The 19388-nt window shown below is 35.0% G+C and overlaps 1 protein-coding gene across 6 annotated transcripts in view; it reads left to right on the top strand.

The window, feature by feature from the left end:
* Positions 1 to 19388, top strand: part of LMLN (leishmanolysin like peptidase) — a 91683-nt gene that overhangs the window by 11358 nt on the left and 60937 nt on the right. For all 6 annotated transcript variants that reach the window (XR_006207050.1, XM_042954779.1, XM_042954780.1 and 3 more), the window contains exons 2-8: positions 4523 to 4620; positions 5874 to 5904; positions 7011 to 7093; positions 7897 to 8011; positions 11218 to 11396; positions 14895 to 15000; positions 18789 to 18883. Coding sequence is in view for 5 of the 6 variants with exons in the window: in XM_042954779.1 (XP_042810713.1) it covers positions 4523 to 4620; positions 5874 to 5904; positions 7011 to 7093; positions 7897 to 8011; positions 11218 to 11396; positions 14895 to 15000; positions 18789 to 18883 (707 nt within the window). In the remaining variant the exon portion in view is untranslated. The remainder of the gene's footprint in view (positions 1 to 4522; positions 4621 to 5873; positions 5905 to 7010; positions 7094 to 7896; positions 8012 to 11217; positions 11397 to 14894; positions 15001 to 18788; positions 18884 to 19388) is intronic.

Here is a 19388-nt window from a genome sequence, read left to right as displayed (position 1 = left end):
TGTATTTCTGATGTTTATAATACCACCCAGTTTATGGTATTCTATTATAGCAGCCTGAACTAATACAAGATCCAGGGTACCATCTAGTGTCATTTCCATGACCATGAAGAACTTCCTTTAGATGCAGGAAATGAATGTAGTGCTGATGGTAAATTCTCTTAATTTTTATTAATCTGAAATATATTTATATCCTCTTCATTTTAGAAGGGTAGTCTCATTAGATATTGACTTTCTTTAGCACTTAACTCTTTATTCCATTGTCTCTGGTCTCCTTTTTTTTTTTTTTTTTTTTTTAATTAAATACTACTTTTTAGAGCAGATTTAGTTTTGCAGAACTGATGAGAAGGTACAGAGATTTCCCAAATACCCTGTTCCCCCTCACATGCATTGTCTCCCCCATTATCAACATCCCTAACCAGAGTGGTACTTTTGTTATAATTGATGAACCTGTATTGGCACATTATAATCACTCAGAATTCATAGTTCACATTATGATTCACTCTTGATGGGTTACATTCCATGGGTTTGGATAAATGTATAATGAAATGTACTCATTGTTATAGTATCATACAGGGTATTTATACTGCACTAAAAATCCTCTGTGCTTTATCTATTCATATCTTTTCCCACCCTTACCTCCTGGCAAATGCTGATCTTTTTACTGTGTCCATAGTTTTCCCTTTTCCAGAATGTCATATAGTTGGAATCATACAGTATGTCACTTTTTCAGATTGGCTTCTTTCACTTAGTATTATGTACTCAAGCTTTTTCTATGTCTTTTCATAGCTTAATATTTCATCTTTTTAGCTCTAAATAATATTCCATCATTTGGATGTACCACAGTTTATCTGTTAGCATACTGGGGGACATTTTGGCTACTTCTAAGTTGTAGCAGTTATGAATAAAGCTGCTATAAAAATCTGTGTACAGGGGCACCTGAGTGGCTCAGCTGAGCGTCTGACTTCGGCTCATATCATGATCTTGTGGTTTGTGAGCTCAAGCCCCACATCAGGCTTGCTGCTGTCAGCCTGTCAGCACAGAGCCTGCTTCAGATCCTCTGTTCCCCTCTCTCTGCCCCTTTCCCACTTGTGCTCTCCCAAAAATAAATATTTTAAAAAATCTGTGTACGGGTTTTCTGTGTACAGACATTTTGTACATAGTTTTTAACTCATTTGAGTAAATACCAAAGAGCTCAGTTGTTCAGTTGTAATGGTAAGAGTGTGTTTCATTTTATAAGAAACTGCCAAACTGTCTTCCAAATTGGCTGTACCATTTTGCATTCCCACCAACAATGAATGAGAGAGTTCCTGTTGCTCCACATCCTTGTCAGCATTTGAGGTTGTTCTGTGGTCATTCTAGTAGATGTGTAGTAGTATTTCATTATTGTTTTAATTTGCATTCCCCTGATGACATAATATGGAGCATCTTTTCATATGAATGTTTGCCATCTGCATATCTTTTCTGAAGTGTCCAGATCTTTTGTGTATTTTTCTTAAGTAATCTCTATGCCCAATGTGGGGCTCAAACTCATGACCCTGAGGGCAAGAGTCACGTGCTCTGCTCTACTGACTGAGCCGGCCAGACACCCCTCTTTTGCCCATTTTTTAATCGAGCTGTTCGTGTTCTTAATGTTGAGTTCTTTGTATATTTTGTGTAATAGTCGTTTATCAAATGTGTCTTTTGCAAATATTTTCTGTGGCTTGTCTTCTTCTCTTTATGTTATCTTTCATAGAGCGTAAGTTTTTAGTTTTAATAAAGTTGAATACATCAATTATTTCTTTCTTGGATCATTCCTTTAGTGATGTATCTAAAAAGCCATTGCCAAACTATGTTTCGTCTATGTTTTCTCTTATGGTATCTTCTAAGAGTTTTATAGTTTTGCATTTTATTTTTTAATAAATATTTTATTTTATTATTATTATTATTTTAATTGTTGTTAATGTTTATTTTTGAGAGGGAGAGAGAGCACAAGCAGGAGAGGGACAAAGAGAGAGGGAGACACAGAATCTGAAGCAGGCTCCAGGCTCCAGCTGACAGCACAGAGAGCCTGATGTGGGGCTCGAACCCATGAACCATGAGATCATGACCTGAGCCGAAGTTGGACGCTCAACAAACTGAGCCACCCAGGTGCCCCTTAAAGATTTTATTTTTAAGTAATTTCTGTACCCAACATGGGACTTGAACTTAAAACCCTGAGATCAAGAGTCATATGCTCCACCAAGTGAGCAAGCCAGGCACCCCTATAGTTTTGCATTTTACATTTAGGTGTCTAATTCATCTTGAATTAATTTTTGTGAAGAATATGAAATTTTTTTTTAGTTTCAAAAAAATTTTTATTTTTGAGAAAGAGCAAGCGCATGCATGTGCAGGGGAGGAGCAGAGACAGAGGGAGAGTGAGAATCCCAAGCATACCCTGTGCTGTCAGCATGTAGCCTGATGCGGGACTAGATCTCACCAAACAGGAGATCATGACCCTAACCAAAATCAAGAGTTGGACACTTAACAACTGAGCCATCCAGGTCCCACAGATTCTTATTCTTTTTTTTTTTTTTTTTTAATGTGGATGTCTAGTTGTTTAGTACCATTTGTTGAAAAGACTGACTTGCTCCGTTATATTACCTTTGCTCCTTTGTCAAATATCAATTGACTCTATTTATGTGGGCCTATTTGTGGGCTCTCTTTTCTGTTCCATCGATTCATTGGTCTATTTTTTTCCTTTAAAAAAAAATTTTTTTTAATGTTTATTTTTGAGAGAGAGAGACAGACAGACAGACAGAGTGTGAGTAGGGGAGGGGCAGAGAGAGAGGGAAACACAGAATATGAAACAGGCTCCAGGCTCTGAGCTGTCAGCACTGAACTCACAAACTGTGAGATCATGACCTGAGCCGAAGTCAGACACTTAACCAACTGAGTCACCCAGGCACCCTATTTTTTTTTCCTTTTAAAAAAATTTTAATTAAAAGACAGTTGATGTATAATACTAGTTTTCGGTGTACAACATAGTGACTTGACAATTACATACACTACAAAATGCTCACCAAAATAAATGTAGTTACCCTCTGTCACTATACAATGTTATTACAGTATTATTGACTATATTCCCTGTGCTGTGCTTTTCATCCCTGTGACTTGTATATTTTATGACTGGAACTTTGTATCTCTTTATCCCCTTCACCTATTTTGCCCATCTCCCTCTCCTCTGGCAACTACCAGTTCTCTGTATTTATGAGTATGGTTTTTTTTGTTTTTTTTTTAAATTCCACATATAAGTAAAATCATGTTGTCTTTCTCTGTCTGACCTATTTCACTTAGCATAATACCCTCTAGGTCTCTCCATGTTGTCATGAATGGCAAGATTTAATTCTTTTTTTATGACTGAGTAATATTCCATTGTGTAATACCACATCTTATTTATCTGTTCATCTGTTGGTGGACACTTGGGCTGCTTCCATATCTTGGGTATTTTTTTTTTTTTACTTGAATACAATGCTGATTTTATCCCAACTAAATAAAGCAATGCACAACTCACCTGGGCAGTAAGTTTAATTCAGGGGGCAAAGGCAAGAAACAAGGATTTTTTGTGTTTGCTTTAATTATCTGTCACTGCACATAGCTATCTTCCACACCTCCTCTCAGAAAATGCGGGCTAATAAATCCCATACAAAGGAACATAGGAAAGAGAAAAAGGGGAGATGGAATTCATTTAGCATACTGTTGAAGATGGTTTCTCCAAGTTCTCTTCTATAAACTGCTCCATCAACATAGCCCACTCTGGATTATTTTAGTATCATGACCATCTTCCCTGATTTTCATGCACAGACTACATTCTTTGGGATGAGTGGGCATGTTGCTTCCATATATAAGGCTAAAGTCTCTGGGACATCCTGGTAGTTTATACTGGTTGCAGTTTGGTGTTCTGAATTCTGAAGGTTGGCCAGACTCAGAATTCAGAAGAGTCCAGAGAGACTGCTAAGTCCCTGGCCAGGAACAATAACACCAAGCACAGTGCCAAGAACACTATGCTCCCTCTGTGGCCCGCCAACCGATCTTGGCCTGCTCCTGTGCCACTGCACCATATCTTGGCTGTATTAAATAATGCTACAGTAAATATTTGTCTTCTCTATTGTCAGTACCACATGTCTGATTACTGTAGCTTTATAGTAAATCTTCAAGTCAGATTATATTAGTCTTCCAACTTTGTTCTTTTCCTTCAACATTGTGTTATTTTGGGTCTTATGCTTCTCCTTATAAACTTTAGAATCAGATTGTTGATTTCCACAATATAACTTGCTCAGATTCTGATTTGGATTGCATTGAATCTATATAGATCAAATTGGGAAGAACTGACATCCTGACATTATTGATTCTTCCTATCCATGAACATGAAATATCTCTTTGTTTATTCTTTTATTTTTCTGGGTATTACACTTGAAATTTAGTTCATTAATTTTAAGTGAGAATCTCAATTGGCTAATCTATACAATACCTTTTTAAAAATTTTTCACATATGTTCTTTTTTCAGGTCATAAATAAGGTTCATCTTAAGGCAAATCATGTTGTAAAAAGAGATGTTGATGAACATTTAAGAATCAAGACTGTCTATGATAAAAGTATTGATGAGTAAGTACGCCATTATTTTGTCTTTTTAAAACTAAGAATCAAACTTTTAAAGATATTTTCATCCAGAAGATCCATAGATGGAGCTATGTGCTAATGCACCTTCAAGATGGAATTAAGCTAAAAATGCTTTTTAGTCTGAAAAGATAAAGGCCATGGGATATGATTAAAATCTGTATGTTATGAATAATTTAAACAGAACAGATGTGGATCTACTTGGATGTGGTCAGTACACACCTAGAAGACTCCTCTTCCTCAAAAAATTAAAAACTGAACTATGCTATGACCCAGCAATTGCACTAGGTATTTATCCAAGGGATACAGGTGTGCTGTTTCAAAGGGGCACATGCACCCCAATGTTTATAGCAGCACTATCAACAATAGCCAAAGTATGGGAAGAGCCCAAGTGTCCATCAACAGATGAACAGATAAAGAAGATGTGGTATATATATACAATGGAGTATAACTCAGCAATCAAGCAGAATGAAATCTTGCCATTTACAACTACATGGTTGGAACTAGAGGGTATTATGCTAAGCGAAATTAGTCAGAGAAAGACAAGTATCATGTGACTTCACTCCTATGAGGACTTTAAGATGCAAAACAGATGAACATAAGGGAAGGGAAGCAAAAATAATATAAAAAACAGGGGACTCTTAAATATAGAGAGCAAACAGGGTTGCTGGAGGGGTTGTGGGAGGAGGGATGGGCTAAATGGGTAAGGGACATTAAGGAGTCTAGTCCTGAAATCATTGTTGCACTATATGCTAACTAACTTGGATGTAAATTAAAAAATTAATAAAGTAAAAATAAATAAATAAATAAATAAAAGAAGGCAACTCCTCATGAGTACTTGGAGGAAAAATAAAAGGAAGAACTGATACATGCCATAAGAACATTTACAAAATTATTAGCCAGAGGAATGATGGTGTAATTTTTCATTTAGCATAAGAGAGGTCCAGAAAACACATAAGTTATGAATCTGTAATAGTGTATGAAGAGCTATGAGGAGTATTTGATGTCTTTCCTTATCCTTTATTTCCCAAATGAATGAGATAACATGATCATGCCTAGTGTTTTGCTTTGGTACAGAGTTAATTCAAATGCTTATTGAGGTAAATTGAGATTTTGGGGGACTGATACTAGATCCTTCTACAAAGCATTCCTTGGGGCCCCTGCCAGGTATATTCTAAACAAATGAGACAGTGCTGTGCTCCAGCATGGCAATTCTTAATGTTTCATGTCTTCATTTTCAGGTTGCTCCCTGAGAAAAGATACCTTGTAAAGGTATGTAATAAATACTCATGACTTGAATTTGATACTTAAAATGGGTGCATTTTATTGTATATAAATTGTACTTAAAAAAATAAATTTATACATTTCTGTTTTGTGAATGAATAAAAAGTGTTGGTAATGAATGTATTTATCATTTCTTCAAAGGCATCTTTATGATGCACTCATCAAAACTTTTTTCATTTTTTTAATGTTTTATTTATTTTTGAGAGAAAAAGACAAAGCATGAGCAGGGGATGGGGAGAGAGAGAGGGAGACATAGAAACTGAAGCAGACTCCAGGCTCTGAGCTGTCAGCACAGAGCCCAGCGTGGGGCTTGAACTCACAAGCTGTGAGCTCATGACCTGAGCAGAAGTCAGATGCTTAACCAACTAAGCCACCCAGGCACCCCTCATCAAAGTTTTGTCCTTATTTGATGCTGAACTAGTCTTCTTATTTTATAATTTGATAATAAATCAGTCTTCTTGTTTTCTTACTTGTTCTCTTATGTTTTGGGAGGAGAACATGCTGAACCTAGGTTGAAAAAAAATTTTTTTGAAATACATTGAGAACACCATTTTCTTGGTGGAAATACTCATTCTCCTGAAGATGGGTTTATCTGATTATATGATATGCTAAAGTTGTCTTTAGAGGTGCTAACCTCCACAGTTTCTTAACTGTTACAGAGTCACACATACACATTAGGCCGATTCATTATGGGCCACAGAAATTGGTGAGATTGAAATGGATCTTCTAAACATAAGATTTCCTAACATAAATTCCTTACTGTTAGAATCACCTAATCAGTCTCAGATTTGAAGTAATTTAGATTAATAATTGAGATTTATATTTTCTAATTCTACTTAAGTAGAGATAGGGAAGGAATTTTTCACTTAGTGTTCTCTCCCCAAACTCAACTAGAAAATAAGGAAATTCCTTTGCTCCTAGACTCATTCTCTCCCCTGCCCCTTACTACGCAACCTTTGACTAAATCAGTATTCCAGAATTGTAAGGTTTTTCTCTTTTTTCCCCTCAGTTGTTAATATCCTATCCTATACTTGTTTTAAATATAATTTGTCCTTTAACTATAACTCTGACTTTTTTTCCCAACTTTTATTTAGAACAAACTTTTTCCGCAAGCTATTTCTTATTTGGAGAAGACTTTTCAGGTTCGTAGACCTGCGGGCACTATCTTACTTAGCAGGTATGTCACATTAAGTACACGTCATTTTCTTCAGTTGCTTAGTACTCTGACCTCCCCATTCTACCAGTATGGCAAATTATGAAACTCATACTAGAATATTTTATTATGTTTGTCCTTAGAGACCAAACTGCAAGGTATTTAAAAGGAATAATAAAGCACCTGTTAGGTAATCATTCTTTCCCTGATTTTTTTTTTATTTTGAGAGAGAGAGAGAGAATGAGCAAGGGAAGGCCAGAGAGATAGGGAGAGGGAGAATCCCAAGCAGACTCCGTGCTGTCAGTGTGGAGCCAGATGAAGGGCTCAGACCCACAAACCATGAGATCATGACCTAAGCTGAAATCCAGGGTCAGACACATAACCAACTGAGCCACCTAGGGGCCCCAAGATTTTTTTTATTTTTAAGAAATCTTGCAACATAGGGCTTGAACTCAAAACCTTGAGATCGAGTTGCATGCTCCACCGACTAAGCCAGCCAGGCACCCCTCTTTTCTTGATTTTCTTTTATGATCTGCTGGATCTTATCCTAAGGTGTAGTTGTCCCCTGTTTGCCATATCTCTTTCTTCCCTCATGTGTCTATAGTATTAGCTTATGAAGTATTTGGGGGTCTGAAAACCCAGGCTAGGAGGATTTCTCATGGAACCCAAATTCTTTCTTAGTCCACTTTTCTAACTAAAATAGTAATCCTTATTAATAAACTAATCTTGCAACTAGGCTTTTTACAATGTTTTTAACTGCTGTGAACTTCTTATTTTTTTATTTTTTTTTTTTTGTAATTAAATTTTGATGTACAAATGAACTAAAGACAACGTGCAACAAACCAACACCAGAAGGAAAATGATCCCCATAGATACTGTACTGGGGAATTTGCAGAGCATACAAAATGCGGCCCAGTTATAGTGCCTGAGGAACACCTCCAGGTAATCAAACCTACTCCTAGCAGTGTTTTTACTCTTTAGGATGAACTGAGAAATGGAGATTTTCAATCTGTGTCACCAAGAAATTTTTATAGACTTAAGTTTGAAAGCTTTATTCTTCATTACCAAAAGTATTTTAGTTAGCTGATTTTATTCTTTCATTGGTTTTCGTATTAATTTGATAATATCTTCTTTAATTTTTTTTCTTTTTTCCATTTATCTTATCTCTGGGACTGCTGAATCATTTCAGCTTAGAACTTTGTCTTCCAAAATATCTTTTTTTTTTTAAGTTTATTTATTTTGAGAGACAGAGTGCAAGCAGGGGAGGGGCAGAAAGAGAGGGAGAGAGAAAGAATGCCAAGCAGGCTCCACACTGTCAGCACAGAGCCCCATGAGGGGCTCCAGCCCATGAACCATGAGATCATGACCTGAGCTGAAACCAAGAGTCGGATGCTTAACTGACTGAGCCACCCAGGTGCCCATGTCTTCCAAAATATCATCTAGGAGGTATATACCTTAGTATTTTTGCAGGGCAATTTGACATTAGCTCTTAAAATAAAAAATATGTATGATATGCTTCAACCCAATTCAGAAACATATTCCATAAAAATACTTATAACTGTGCAATGTATATTCAAAGATATTTTTTACAAAATTATAAATATGCCTATATTGGTATTAAATTATGGTATAATTCTGTAATGGAGTACTATGCAACTGTTAAAGAATGAAGTAGATCTCTGTAGACTTGAAAAGATATTTACGCTCTTAAATGGAAAAAAATGTTATAAGTCAGTATGTGTAGTTAACCTATTTTATTTAAGAATTATAGTCAATTTAACACAGTAAAACTGAAATAAAAACATTAAAAACAAAGTGTATGTACATATATAATAAAAAATTAAAGAACTAAAGAATGTGGAAACATACTAAAATATTAATGGTTTTCTTTATGAATTGGATTGTTTGGGGCTTTTCTTTGAAGAATTATATATTTTTATAATCTGATTTTTCACATTAAACATATTACTTATCAGGATGAAGATAAAAAATTTAAATGTGTATACAAGAAAACCAATTTATTATACATATGCATTTGAAAATATGATTATTGGGTGCCTGGGTGCTCAGTCAGTTAAGTATCTGACTTTGGCTCAGGTCACGATCTCATGGTTTGTGAGTTCGAGCCCCTTGTCAGGCTCTGTGCTGACAGCTCAGAGCCTGGAGCCTGCTTCAGATTCTGTGTCTCCCTCTCTCCCTGCCCCTCTCCATTCAACGCTCTCTCTTTCTCTCTCAAAAATAAATAAACATTTGGGGTGCCTGAATGGCTCAGTCAGTTGGGCGTCCAACTTCGACTCAGGTCATTATCTCACAGTCTATGAGTTCGAGCCCCTCATGGGGCTCTGTGCTAACAGCTCAGAGCTTGGAGCCTGCTTCGGATTCTGTGTCTCCCTCTCTCTGTGCCCCTCCCCCACTCATGCTCTGTCTCTCTCTCTCAAAAAGTAAACGTTGAAAGAAAATTTTTTTTGAAGTTAGTATGAAAATATGATTATTGATATAGCTGTTTTTCTCTGTTGAACTGTGTTCTCTAGCTACTTCCAGAAATGAATGTGTTACTGAACATTTAGCTAGTAACCAAAATTAAGCATATGTTTAACTCAAGTTTACTTTGTAATTTTTTATTAAGTTTTTTGAAGCTCAGTAAGGCTTTTTGGACCCCTATATTTTGGCACTAATACAACTAACTTATTCAGCTTTCATTTCTTTTCTCAAATTTCTTCAGTGTAAAATGTTTTAAGGACATGTTTGAAAATTAAAACAACTTCTTAATTACATATCCAGCCTTTTTCCCAAGAAATTTAGAGACATTTTAAGACACAATTCTTTGCTTTTTTTCTAAGGTATTTTTGTTTGTTTTTAATTCTCTTGGCTTTTCCAAATTCTGCTACTTATCTTCTTGGGGGTGGCGGGGGGAGAGCCTGATTAAAAAAAAATTTTTTTTTTTTAAAATTTAGTTTATTTTTGAGAGAGAGAGAGACAGAACATGAGCAGAGGAGGGGCAGAGAGGGAAACACGGAATCAGAAGCAGGCTCCAGGCTCTGAGCCATCAGCACAGAGCCTGTGATTTTTTTTTTTTTTTTTTAATGCATGAGTGATCATGGAAAAGAATGCTTAAAAATCACAATTTTTTGTTTTTAAAGAATTTTTTCAAGTTTATTTATTTATTTTGAGAGAGACAGTAAGCAGGGCAGGGACAGAGAGAGAGGGAGACAGGATCTGAAGCAGGCTCTGTGCTAACAGCAGAGAGCCCAGTGCTGGGCTCAAACTCATGAACCCTAAGATCACGACCTGAGCTAAAGTCAGATGCTCAACTGACTGAGTCATACAGGCACTGCTAAAGATCATAACTTTATGTAACATCAACTTTAATAGGTTAAAGTAATTATAAATAGATGTGTTAGAGACATAAGAGTAGACAATGTAATAAAATGGGGATTTTTTTTTCTTTATAAGCATCACTTACACCTAAGAAAACCCCCACAATTCACTGATTTTTTTTTATTTATAAATTTGGAAATTATAATTGTTTAGAACTTTGAGAGAAGTTTTCTAAAAAGCAGATGTTACAAGGGCACAGAATTGATTAGAAAACTAGAAATTAAGGGTAATGTTGAGGTGACTTTACCTTTAAACTCATCTTTAAAAGGTAAAGATGACTAACTTTTTGTTTGTATTATATGAATTTTTAACTAATTACTTTATAATAGAAAATATATTTCCATAGATAAAATGTTTTTATTAGTTAATTTTGAAATAACTATACATTTACAGGAAGTTGAAAAAAAAAAGTACAAGGAAGTCCATTGTAATTGTCAGTTAGTTTCAAAGTTTAAAACTTTTTCTGTCTTTTTTTGTGTCCAGGTTGGCTGTCCTTTATAAATAACAGTTGTTTTAATTAACATTATGGATTAGATTATGTTTATTATATGTAGATTATAATCATTTTACATAAAGTAGAAATTTTAGTGAAGCAAATTCAAAATTAGAGATAGGAACTGAGTAGAGGGAGGAATGGATTTGGCAAAAGTTGAGGGATAATAAATAAAAGTTAAATCATATGAATTTAGAGTCTGGATTCACTATACATTAAAAGTCCCTACAGCTAATCTTGTCTCTGGTCTGATTTTCTTTTGCTTGCCATGGCGCAGAGATGCAGGGTCTGCCGTGGGGGTAAGTGGTCCTGTTTAGCAGTAGGTGTGCAAGACCAAGAAGGCGTCCGGGATGCAGACTTTGTTCTATATGTTGGTGCTCTGGCCACCGAGAGGTGCAGCCGTGAAAACATCATCTCTTATGCAGCCTATTGTCAGCAGGAAGCAAAAATGGACAGGTAAACTTTCCCCAGAGACTTATTCTCTAAGACCTAATTATGGAAACTCTTAACACAGGTTCTAAGTGTTAAGAGTACAAGAAGTTTGCATTTTCCAGATTGCCTCCAATAATAAGAAACTGTACAGCGCTTGGATGGGGGAGTGGGGAGAAAATGTCAGGTGATAGAACTATTATTCATATAGTAATGTCAGTACCAACTCTAAAGAAAAAGTATTGTCCAGAGAATTTTCTTTGGAAGTAAATAGCTCTCTAAGGAAACAATTTGAATTTTAATTTTAGCACTTCTGTGCTAAAATAAGTATTTATCTAATTGTCCTATAATTTGCCATGTCCTTCACTTAGATAAATTATCACTTAAAAAATTTAGAGGCCTCTTATTTATTTACAAAAGATTTTTAAAAATTTTCCAAGTGAAGCAGGCTTGAAATGAAATGTTATTATATATGTAGAAGGTTGCCTGTCACACTCCAGACAAATCAAAGGCAGTAGAAATTGTCGTATGTCAGAATAGATTGTAACATTCTCAAATTTAGGAGAATTAACGTGACCATTTCATATGTACATAGGACCATTGCTGAGGTCTTGAAGGTTCCTCTATCTATCAAGACTAGCTGACTTTAAAGAACTGTTTGACTTCTATTGATGTGTATTCATTTAAGGAAAAAAATGAAATTATTAGTTGAACCAAGTAGGCAATACAAAGGAAACACTGGTATATGCTACAGAATTATACTGTCAGTCCCAAAGGTGGTAAAGAGGTCAAAATGAGCATCATGGATTATGAGGAACAGTCTATTACCATGATGCTGTGTAACTGATGATCTGAAATCTAAAAAATCATTAGCTTCTAAGTGTTGGGAAAGCTTAGAGTCAAATGATTGAGTAAAGTGCTATGTTTTTGCATATATATATATGTATACATATATATATATATATATGTATACATATATATATACACATACCAGTGTTTATAAAAATACATGTGTTTAATAGAGTTCCTTTTTTCCTGAGAAGGTACAATTAAACTTATGATATTTTAAAATTAACAGTGTCTCAGTATGTCTCAGGAAATGTGGTATTTTGAAGTGCTAAATGAATGATAAATTAAGTTACTTCATAAAATGAGATACTTTCTTAACGTAGATGTCTTTGTGAAATAATCCTTCATAATGGTGGTGCTGCAAAATAGTGGTTATCTTAATTTGAACTAAACTGTATGGATTGTGAACACACATACACACACACACACAATCTCATTTTCAAAATACTGTTGAGCTTCAAAGAATATTGTAAAACAATGTACATAATATGATTACATGTTTAAGTGTGTGTGTGTGTGTGTGTGTGTGTGTGTGTGTGTGTATTACACATACTTGAATGTGCTAAGGAAAAAGAAATAATTACAATTGCCAACCATCCCAGTTTGGCCAAGACTTCCGTGTCTGAAAATCCTGGGAAACCCTTCAGTTCTGGGCAAATTGTTAGTAGCAGTTACCTCTGTAGGGGGGTAGGTTGTAAACTGGAATTTTCATGTTTTTCTTTATACATATCTATGTTATTTGGATATATAACTTTTTACAATGAGCTTTTACTACTTTTCTTAAAAGACACATTAAAGTGAACCTTATGTATTAGGAAGGGAATGGCTTCCTTTGGAAAATGGGGACAGGAATATAAAATCCCAGGTTGAGATGGGTCTGGAGTAGTTCATCTCCTTTCAGCATCTGACAATGCTGAAAACACCTAAAGTATCTAGTTGTCTTTTGGTGAGAGAATCCAGCACAGGAATCTTCACACAGATGAGAATCCCATAACCTAATTTCATATTTCAGGTTTTTTTGCACTGCTGTTATGTTTTCTTAAAGCACTTTAGCTTTTGGTTCACATTTGGTATAAATGAGTAACTAAAAGAGTAAATGTTCTTTGTATCAGTGAAATTGAAGCTACTCATATATCTGGGAAAAGAATTGTTTTTTTCTGAGGAGCATGTTGATGTTGGAAGAAAGAGCAGTATCTGCAGTTGTTCTTTCTTAATCTTTTTGATGAAAGAGAAACGTTCCTTCAAAACTGCCATATTAATTCATTCAAAGAATACTTGAATGCCTAATATGGTGTTTGCAGACTAAGTGAACAAAATAGACCCATGTACCTGCCTCATTCATGGAACATAGGAATTACAGAGGCAGGCAGATATTAAATATACTTAGAAATAAATGTGATTTCAAAATAGGATCAATACTTTATAGGGAAAAAAAGGGTGCTATAGCATAAAAGAGAACAAAGGGGGAAACGTAATTTAGATTAATTAAGCACAGACGGCCTCTTGGAAAGAGTGAAACTTTAGGTGTAACCTGAACATTGATGGGCTTCAGCCAGATAAAGAGTTTGAGGAAGACTTATGTTAGGAAAAATCCATGTGTGCCTGTTGTTTAGTAGAAGCCACTTCAGTGGACGCTGTTTTTGAAGATGAGAACTAAAGGAAATGCATTGGAGAGGCAGACAGGGATGTTTTATTCTAAATGCTGTAGGAAGTCCCTGATGGGTTTTAAGCCTGGCAGTGATATCCATTTTATATTTTAGAGGTCACTGTGGCAATGTTTTGGTAAGTGAATTATTTTCTGAGTGTAAGTCTGTTGTTTTCAAGTATGAACAAAATATACCATATGTTTTTTACTTAAGGCAAATGTTACTTTGTATAAGGTGATTACATTTTGGTGAGTTTTTGGTATTTCTGTGATAAAATGTTGAGGTAGTGGTGGGAGAAAGGACTTTGGAGTCCTTACTGTTGTCTGTTTGCCACAGCTTTTGAAAGACAGGTAGGTACATGGTGTAACTAACTGAATTATATTGGGTACTAGTCAGGTCTTGGACTCTCAGGTTCTAGGCTCAGAAAGTGATAGAACTGTATAGATTCTAGAAAGTATAGAATATGAAAGAAGATGATGGGAAGATAAAAAGTCTGTATGTGAATGAAGGTAGTGTTCAGGCAGAGAAAGGGAATAGCAAGATGGGCATAAGAAGGTTGAACAACCTGAATGATGTGCTTATTATCCTATTGTATACCTAGCGTCCCTCGCCACCTACCTGCTCATCCCATGTGCCTATAAATGTAGTGAAATGCTGAAATCAGATATGGATTTTGCAAGTAAAACATGTTAGAATTTAAGTTTTTCAGTCCATTCTTATCTTTTGGTATATGTTGACATATTTTACAAGTTCACATTTAAGTGTACATTAACTTTACTTTTGTGAGGACAGGTGCTAATTGGCCACACCATAGGAAAACAAAGGTATATGTCTTGAAAGTATAAGATAGTGAGTTAGATATTATGGTATAAAATGATATTTGATATTTAGCAAAGATTTTTCTGACCTGGTCAGTTTTTTGTTTTTTGGGTTTTTTTTTGTTTTTTTTTTTTTTAGAAAAGTATAAGTTAGTAAATATAATACTGATTTTTCTGGAATATAATAAAAAATTCAATGTCTATTTTAACAGGCCAATAGCAGGATATGCTAACCTGTGTCCAAATATGATCTCTACCCAGCCTCAGGAGTTTATTGGGATGCTGTCCACAGTAAAACATGAGATTATTCATGCCCTGGTAAATTTTGCTGTTAATTACTGTTCTTTCCTTCATGCATTAATTTTCTGTTTATTATGCTGTTATTTTGATATATACGTTAAATTTTGGATTCTTAGATTTATGTCAGTAAAACCTAGATGACTAGGTCTCTGGTAATAGGATTATTGAGAAAATGATTACTGTTCTTAAGAAAAAAACTTAGTGGGGCGCCTGGGTGGCTCAGTAGGTTAAGCGTCCGACTTCAGCTCAGGTCATGATCTCACGGTCCGTGAATTCGAGCCCCGCATCGGGCTCTGTGCTGTCAGTTCCGAGCCTGGAGCTTGCTTCGGATTCTGTGTCTCCCTCGCTCTCTGCCCCTCCCCCACTCACGCTCTGTCTCTGTATCAAAAAATGAATAAACGTTAAAAAAAATTAAAAAAAAACCAACTTAGTAATTTAGAAAAATTCACTTTCCTGTAAAGTGATAACTGATATGCTAATTCTAGATCTTACTGCAGAGGTCTGATTTCAAAAGTCCTCTCGGTCTGCTTAGACTTTCTAAAATTTACATACACTGATTCAGAACCCCTCCTTCCTTTTCCCCAATTTGTCCAAAATAGTGAACTTTTATAATATATCTGGGAAATTAAAAAGTTATCTAAAACCCTAGGAAATGGTTTCTTGATGCCATTTATGTATTTAGAAAATAGATGGCAGTAAAATGCAGTGATTGAGAGACAATAGATCACACAGATTTAGGGGTGTGAGTCTTCTTAGCTCTACCACTAAAAATATTTAGGATCTTATGCAGATTATTTAGCTTCATAAGCCTCAGTTTCATCTGTTAAAATGAAGAGAACAGTAGTACATAGTACAGTGGAGTTTTTTCTTGGAGATTAAGACAAAACAGAAATCCTATAGCACCATGCTGTATATAGTAAGGTATAATAAAATTAGTGGCAGTTATCTATTAGTCTTTTTTTTAATTTATTTATTTTTGAGAGAGAGAAAGAGAGAGTGTGTGTGTGCAGGGAAGAAGGGGACAGAGAGAGAGAATCCCAAGCAGGCTCCACTCTGTCTGTGTGGAGCCTGACATGGGGCCTGAACTCACAAACCATGAGATAATGACCTGAGCCAAAATCAAGAGGCAGATGCTTAATTGACTGAGCCACCCAAGCACCCTTATTTATTAGTCTTAGTGAGCTATTATGTATGACTTTAATATGCAAGCCTCAGTCTTTAAATCAGCAAATACATTACATAACTCACTGAAACACCTATGTAACCAGACATTTATATCCTTCAAGTAAGAATATTCTAAAATGAATTCTCTGTTTTTCTTTTATTTTTTAAAAAAGTAAGCTGAACCTGCTAATTGAGGTGAAACAAGACTCATTCTTCCTAAGAGCTAAAAACTATAGATACTTGATGTTGAGAGAACCAGAGAGAAACAGCAGATTTTAAATGTGGTATATAAATGAACATGAATGCAGAGATCCCAGGCATGAGATAAATTAGGTTATGAACAGGCAATTCAGAAAAGAAAAAAAAACAGTTGGCTGAGTCATGTATAAGAAGGTATTCAGACTTACTTTAGCAGTCAGAGGGTCTCAAAGCTAGATACCATTGACTATAAAAGAATGCATGAAAGTTATGTACATTGGGACACCTGAGTGGCTCAGTCAGTTAAGTATCTGACTCTTGATTTTAGCTCTAGTCATGATCTCACATTTCGGTTCGTAGGATCGAGTCCTGGCTTGGGCTCTGCACTGACAGTGGGATTCTCTCTCTCTCACTCTTTCTCTCTGCCCCTCCGTCTCTCTCCCTCCCCGCCACCTCAAATAAACATTTAAAAAAAAGAAAGTTATACACGGTGACTTCAAGGTGTAGTGGTTACCTCTGGGAAAAGAAGGAGGAGAAAGGATTAGGTAATGGAGCTTCAGTAATATTTACTCTGCAGTGTTTTATTTCTTAAAAGTTTGCCGAAAATATGGTAAACTAACATCTTAAATAGCCTTAAAGAGGATACATAAGTTTCTGTTATGGATTTTTTTTTTACTTTTTATATATTTGAATTATTTTAAAAACTGTAAAAACCTAAGAAATTTTAAATACTAACTTAAGTCTCAAAGCCTATCCTGGAAGATGGTAAGAATTAAATGTTTAACACAGATTCCCCATAAAGTTTTGTATGTTCATAACTATCAGTTACACTTACCTGTGGTGCTTTGAATACCAAATAAACCTTCTGAAATGTGAGTGCTTAGAAAAATGTTCAAGCTGATACAGTGGGAAAAAATGTATATTTAGAATATTATAAAGGATGAGGCAAATTACACTATTTTAAGCTTTGTATAACTTCAGTGAATTGTATATTGAAAGCTATTTCGATTTTCTTAGCTGACTCAATTAAGTGTCCTTTGCATCTTCAGAGATTAAAAAAGAAGAAGAAATTCAGGAATAAAAGAATAACCTGGATTCCATTAATCATTTTGGCAAGCTTTGAATGACACAGAGGCCACAGTTGTGTAAGCAAAGAAATTTGCCAAAGAAATTGATTAATTAAGTGATCGTTTCTGATTGTTAGTTATTTGGATATGAGCTATAGCATATTCTCAATGTATGAAACATACATAAAGAAGTAGTCACATAAGTGTTTTGTTTTAGGTATTAGATTAGGAAAGAGCAAGAAAAGAAATCTCACTAATGAAATAGATATCAAATGGCAATAATTTTTTTTTTTTTTTTTGCCTATTTTCTCATCTATTTTGGGAGGTGAAGGATAGAGAACAGGAATTTTAATACCTTTATGTGAAGTATCCATTATCTTATTAAAATTAAATTAAAGACTTAAAAATAGTATTTAATTCAGTAATTTAGAATGATTGATAGCAATACCTTCTTCTTGAATGTGGTAATGCTTTATAAGTTAAATTGTTTTACTTATTTGTATATATTGTAAAGAACAAAATAATTGAGGGAAATTTCCAGTCTTTCCATGTATACATAAAATGTATTCATTTTTATTAATGAAATGTTATCCACATATAATTTAGATAATTCCAAGGCATAACGGTGCTTTAGCATCATTTATTAACAAAATTATAAACTCCTTTTTAAGTTTCTTGAACATTGAAGGAATGTTTAATTAGTGGTTCTGAAAAAAATAGTATTTAAATTGTGACTATAAACGTAACAAATTCATATTGTAAAAAAATTAGGGGAATATGAGTTATTTTATACATTACCCTACCATCAGAAGAACCACAGTTAACATTTTGATATATGTTTCCATTATTTTTTTCCTAAGTGTACATACACACATGCACACACACTTCCAGTCTTTTTAAGTACAAATATGTATTAGTGTGTGTACTTTTGGATCAAAGACTGAATTTTTTGAGTGCTCTTAGGGAGCACACTTGATTGTCCACCTCCTACTTCTAAACTGTATTGTCAGTTGTTCTCAATGGTAATATACCCTGGGTGCAATTATAGAGTTTATGTAATGAGTTCATGTGAAGAGGATCGACTGTGGTAAATATATTCTTAAACAAATTTCTTATTTATGCCAGTACCAAAGAATGTTGTCACTATTACTTTGGATTTCTTAACTTACAATTCCTTCAAGTAATTGAAATTTAAAATTCATTAGATGGAATACTTAATTTTTTTCCAATTCCAATATATGACATATTTCAGTAGAAGTATTGGCTGGGTGCTTTTACAAGGTTATATGAGTGTTCTCTTTTGATAGCACCATGTTATGATGTATATAGTCAGACTTGATATTTTTCACTCTGAGACATTTTGAATTTTTTTTATAGGGTTTCTCTGCTGGCCTATTTGCATTCTACCATGATAAAGATGGAAATCCTCTAACTTCAAGATTTGCAGATGGTCTCCCACCTTTTAATTATAGGTATTTGTTATTTTTTGTTCTTGTTCTTCTCTTTTAGGAGGGTGCTAAGACTAGAATCTGAGACTCATGGCATGATAGTTGCCATAAATAATAGTGGCTTCATGGCTAGCCTAAAAAAACTATAGCTATTAAAACAGGATAAAAGAGGCCATTTAGCTTTACCCTTTCATTTTAGAGATGAAGCAGTTAAGATGCAGAAAACTTAAGTGACTTGCCCAAAGAGCCAGGAATCTTCTTGCCAGCAGAGCTCTTTTCCACCACATTGTAACTTGTGTTGCTGTACAGTATAGTCAGGCCATGGGAGAATATGAGTTGGTTATATTTTGGTTTGTTTGTTTATTAATGTTTATTTTTGAGATAGAGTATGAGTGGAGAAGGGCAGAGAGAGAGAGGGAGGGAGACACAGAATCTGAAGCAGCCTCCAGGTTCTAAGCTGTCAGCACAGAGCCGGAAGTGGGGCTCACACTCATGAACCGTGAAATGATGACCTGAGCCAAAGTCAGAA

The sequence above is a fragment of the Panthera leo genome, chromosome C2 (genome assembly GCF_018350215.1).
Source record: "Panthera leo isolate Ple1 chromosome C2, P.leo_Ple1_pat1.1, whole genome shotgun sequence".
NCBI classification, from domain to species: Eukaryota; Metazoa; Chordata; class Mammalia; order Carnivora; family Felidae; genus Panthera; species Panthera leo.
Note: the sequence above shows the minus strand (reverse complement) of the source record. Positions and strands in the feature narration are given on the sequence as shown.